The 5,000-nt window shown below is 34.6% G+C and overlaps 1 protein-coding gene across 1 annotated transcript in view; it reads right to left on the bottom strand.

The window, feature by feature from the left end:
* Positions 1 to 4,860, bottom strand: part of LOC147466905 (uncharacterized) — a 31,664-nt gene extending 26,804 nt beyond the window's left edge. Inside the window, exons 1-2 of the mRNA XM_086533776.1 lie at positions 4,605 to 4,860; positions 175 to 273 (exon numbers count right to left, since the gene is read on the bottom strand). Of these exons, the coding sequence (XP_086389902.1) occupies positions 175 to 273; positions 4,605 to 4,662 (157 nt within the window). The 5' untranslated portion in view covers positions 4,663 to 4,860. The remainder of the gene's footprint in view (positions 1 to 174; positions 274 to 4,604) is intronic.
* Positions 4,861 to 5,000: the final 140 nt, after the last annotated feature.

The following is a 5,000-nucleotide window of genomic DNA, read 5'->3' as shown; positions in this document are numbered from 1 at the left end:
CATGATTATGAAGACCTGTGTCATCACTATATCAGCTGTCAACAGGTCGAGCCCCGGGCACTAGGGTGGGTAATTGCTCCGCAAATCTGGCTTATCTTTACCAGCATATCGCTCAGTGTTATTACAAAAAGATATGCGAATAAACCGCATCAGTCTGATATGGAATTGCCTTACCCTCATCGTCCTTCAAGTCGACTCTGGCCCCTTTGCTGAGCAGCGCCTCGGCCACCTCCTCGTGGCCTTCTTGAGCAGCCAATTTCAATGGAGTCCATCCTGAAAAGGAAGTTACAGGAACATGCAATGTAATTATACATCTTTTATGATAACGATAACAATAATGATAATAATAATAACAATAACAATGATAATGACAACAATAGTAATAAAAACAATGATAATGATAGTAAATACCATTATCATCACGATAAGGATAATGATAATATTAGCTACCATTATCATTATCCCAATAATGATCATGATGATTATTAAAACAGTAATGATAATGAATAAAATATCGTGATAATCACTGTAAAATGCTGATGATAAGAATGATGATAGCGCTGATGCTGATGATAATAATAATGACGATAATGACAATAATCAAAATAATGACAATAATATTGATGATAATTATAACTAAGATGATCATGGTAACAATATTAACAACTGTAGTAATAATAACAATAATATTGCTAATGATGATAATAGTACTAAACGTAATAATGATATAATTAACAATATTACTATCAAATATATTTATATCAATAACAACAACGACAATAAAATAAATTATGATATCGTGAATAATAATCAGTGATAGTCTATAATGATAATGCTATTAAGAAAATGAAAATAACAATAACCAATTTCTATAAATCCAACAATTAGAATCACAGTGATATAAGAATCCGCCTTCGTTCAAGGTCGGTCAGCTTTCCTGACCAACCGACTCAGTCTCATAAGAAACTGCCAGACCGTCATCGTCCCTGGCCTTCGGATCGCCCCCTTTGCCGATCAGTGCCTCGACCACAGCCAAGTGACCTTTTTCAGCAGCCAAGTGTAATGGGGTCAGTCCTGAGGTTATATACTTACATATGTATAGTTATATGTATACATATACATATATGTGTGTGTACATATTTATTTATATATTTCAATACACACACACATACATATATATATACATATATATATATATATATATATATATATATATATATATATATATATATATATATATATATATATATATATATATATATATATATTCTAATATATAAGTAAATATATAGGTTTATGTGTATATCCGTGTGTGTATATACATGTAGATATATATACAAATATATGCAATATATTAATGATGTACATATATATACATATATATATATATTAGCATGTATATATATGTATATATATACATATATATACATGAAATATATTCATGGATGCATATAACCTTATATGAATATATATATATATATATATATATATATATATATATATATATATATGTGTGTGTGTGTGTGTGTGTGTGTGTGTGTGTGTGTGTGTGTGTGTGTAAATATATATGTATATATATATATGTAAATATATATATGTGTGTGTGTAAATATATATATATATATATATATATATATATATATATATATATAAGTAAATATATATATTCATATGTATATATATATATACATATACATCTGTATCTACTTATCTGTAAATACATGTATACATATATAGATATAGATATATATATACATATATATAAATATTTATTTATACATAAATGTATATATAGATATCTATATATCTATATGCATACATTCATGTATATATGTATTTATGTAAATACTTATGTATACATATGCATATATGTACATATATGTGTATATGTGTATATATGCATGCACATACAAACTATCGGTGGATTTGTCGTATATGCATATCATATACGGGGTGAATGCTTAACGAGCTTACGCAAACGAGCATGCATAGCCAGATTTTTTCGGGTAAGGTAAGGTAAGGGTAATTGGGAAGTGACCTCACACCTTCCAAACAAAGGTGAGTCCTCACTCGCCATCCACCCACCACTCTCGTGAGTTGAACTTTATTATATTTGTTTAATTTGTAAACTATTTTCAGCCTTTTTTTATATACATCTTCTGGAAAAACATAACAAAAGCTACTCGCAGTTTCTGAAGAATCAGGCCGATCTGCAGTAACCATCCAATGTCGAACTTGTATTCAGTGTCAATATATATAATATTTTGCTTTTATTTGTTATGATAAATCTCTATTATAACCCAAGCACTTTCCTTTGCCATAATAATAAGATAAATATCCAAAACAAATAATCATTAATTAAAATGAAAAGAATAAACAAACATGAAAAATGAAATGGTAAAGAACATAATACTTTTTTTTTAACTTCAATCAATTATAAATGTGTAAGATACATATGTATTGAGAAAATGAGATCTATAATTTAGAAACCTCCTACAAGTGGCGCAGTGAGAAGGATTTATCAAATTCTTGTGGCAATATAAAGCTCTTGGTTGAAATACTTAGAAATTTCCAGACTAGTATGTCCATAACGTGTGAAGGTGTTTCCTGGTGTTAAAGGAGATGTTAAAGGAAAGAGCTGATAGAGAAGAGAGGGTAGCAGATCGGGAACTAAGGAAACTAGAATTAGAGACCGCTGAAGCAGACAAACAGCGCGCTGAAGCAGAGAAACAACGCGCGCATGAATTACTACTCGCGCAATCAAACTTGATTAAAATTCAAGAAGCCGCGAGTATTAAGACAAATTTGCCATATTTTGAAGGTCTTAGGCTGCCTATTTTTACTGATGAAGATGACGAATTGGATAGTTATTTACAACGATTCGAAAGATTAGCAGAGATTCACAAGTGGAAGAGGGAAGACTATCACGTGTACTTGAGTTCGTGCTTGCGAGGTCGCGCGTTGACGGTGTACACATCTTTACCAGACGAAAGTATTAAGGACTACAACAAACTGAAAGACGCTTTGCTAAAGGCTTACACTGTAGATGCCGATTCATACCGCCTTAATTTAGAGAAAGTAAAATCAGAGATAGAGAGAGCTACGTTCAGCTTATCGTAAGGATGAAACTTAATTTAGAAAGATTACGAATCCTTGTGTGATTTTCTTGTTACTGACCAACTCCTTATGAATTGTGGTTATGACCTTAGGGTATTCTTGAAAGAGCGTGGCTAAAGTGATTCACATGACATGGCAGATGCGGCAGATCGCTATCGTGGCGCGCATAACTACTATAACTAAGTCCCGTGCGTCCGTCAAACCTGCAATCCCAAGGGAAAACACAGAAGTGAAGTGTCACGGCTGCGGAAAATCCGGTCATATTCGTCCCCAGTGCCCTGGCAATCCTCGAAATTTTAAACCCAGTAAAGCTATTGCTTCTAAAGTAAATTTTGTGTTTGAAGCAGAACTTGTACCTCCAAACAGCCTGTCTCATCCTAATGGAAGACTTTGTGAAAAACCGGCTCGAGTAATTCTGGACACGGGTTGCTCTAGTGTAATAGTAAACGAAAAATTGGTACCATCTAGATTCAGGCTCAACCAAGTTGCTGAGGTGGACGATTTCCTCGGTGTCCCGAGCGTGTTTCCTAAAGTGAGATGTCTGATACAAAGCAAATTCTTTACTGGTTGGATCAATGCCATCGCAGCTCCTATTAAGTTTGCCGATATTTTAATTGGTCTCATTCCTGGCGTTAGATTTCCATATGGTAACGACTCACAGCATGATACAGTCACTAATAACGCAAATATACGTAACAATTGTCAGGCGATACATAAGGAAAATCCTTCAAATTCAATTTCTGATTGTAAAGATGAAAATACTGGTGTTAAGCTAGCCGAACTAGCCCTTAACGTTCAAACTCGCTCTTCGAAAGGGAATATATCTAAATCTACAACTCTTTCCTGTCCTGATTTCCTGAATAGGAATATCACTAAATATGATATTGTTAAAGAACAACAGTCTTGTAACAGTCTGAAATCTATAAGAGACAAAATTGCGAATGGTGAATCTGTTAAGAGTAAGAGTCGTTCTATCAATTACCAGATGATTGATGGATTGATTTACAGAGTTTGTGTAGCCAGTCAGAACGAGTATGAAATAGGAGGGAAACAGTTGGTGGTGCCTGAGAAATATCGCAGTAATGTAATGCACCTTGCTCACGAAGCCCTTGTAGCTGGCCACTTCTCACACCGTAAGACATCTAGTAAAATTTTTGATCACTTCTTTTGGCCTGGTGCCGGGGCCGACATTAAAAGGTTTTGTCGTTCGTGCCCTAAATGCCAGAAATTTTCAGCCAGAGGCAGTGTAAGGAAGGTACCAATGAAGAACATCCCCGTCATATCAGTGTCATTCTCTCGTGTAGCGATAGATATTGTTGGTCCAGTCACGCCAAGTTCAGAAAGGGGACATAAATATATTCTCACTTTAATAGGTTATGTCAAATAAATTCTCACTTTAATAGATTATGCCAAATATATTCTCACTTTAATAGATTATGCCACTAGACACCCTGAGGCGGCACCTCTTAAGAATATAGACACCATACCTGTTGCCGAAGCTTTGGTCGAAATTTTCTCTCGCATTGGCATACCGAAGGAAATCATGTCTGATCGCGGCTCCCAGTTTAAATCTGATTTAATGAGCGAAATTCATCGTTTGCTCTCTGTGAAAGCCTTGTACACGTCACCATACCACGCATGTTGTAATGGCGCCGTTGAAAGGCTTAATGGTGTTTTAAAATCCATCATCAAAAAGCTTTGCTCAGAGCATCCGAAAGACTGGGATCGGTACATCCCCGTAGCATTATTTGCTTACCGCGAGACGCCTAACGACAGCTTAAAGTTTTCCCCTTTTGAACTTTTATACGGGGATAAGGTACGTGGTCCATTGAGTATGCTACACGAATTATGATCAAAAGATGGCATTGATAACGAGGTAAAAA

This window comes from Penaeus japonicus, unplaced genomic scaffold, assembly GCF_977035675.1.
Source record: "Penaeus japonicus unplaced genomic scaffold, GWHDUDI00000001_assembly GWHDUDI00000040, whole genome shotgun sequence".
NCBI classification, from domain to species: Eukaryota; Metazoa; Arthropoda; class Malacostraca; order Decapoda; family Penaeidae; genus Penaeus; species Penaeus japonicus.
This window is presented reverse-complemented; position numbering and strand designations above follow the sequence as displayed.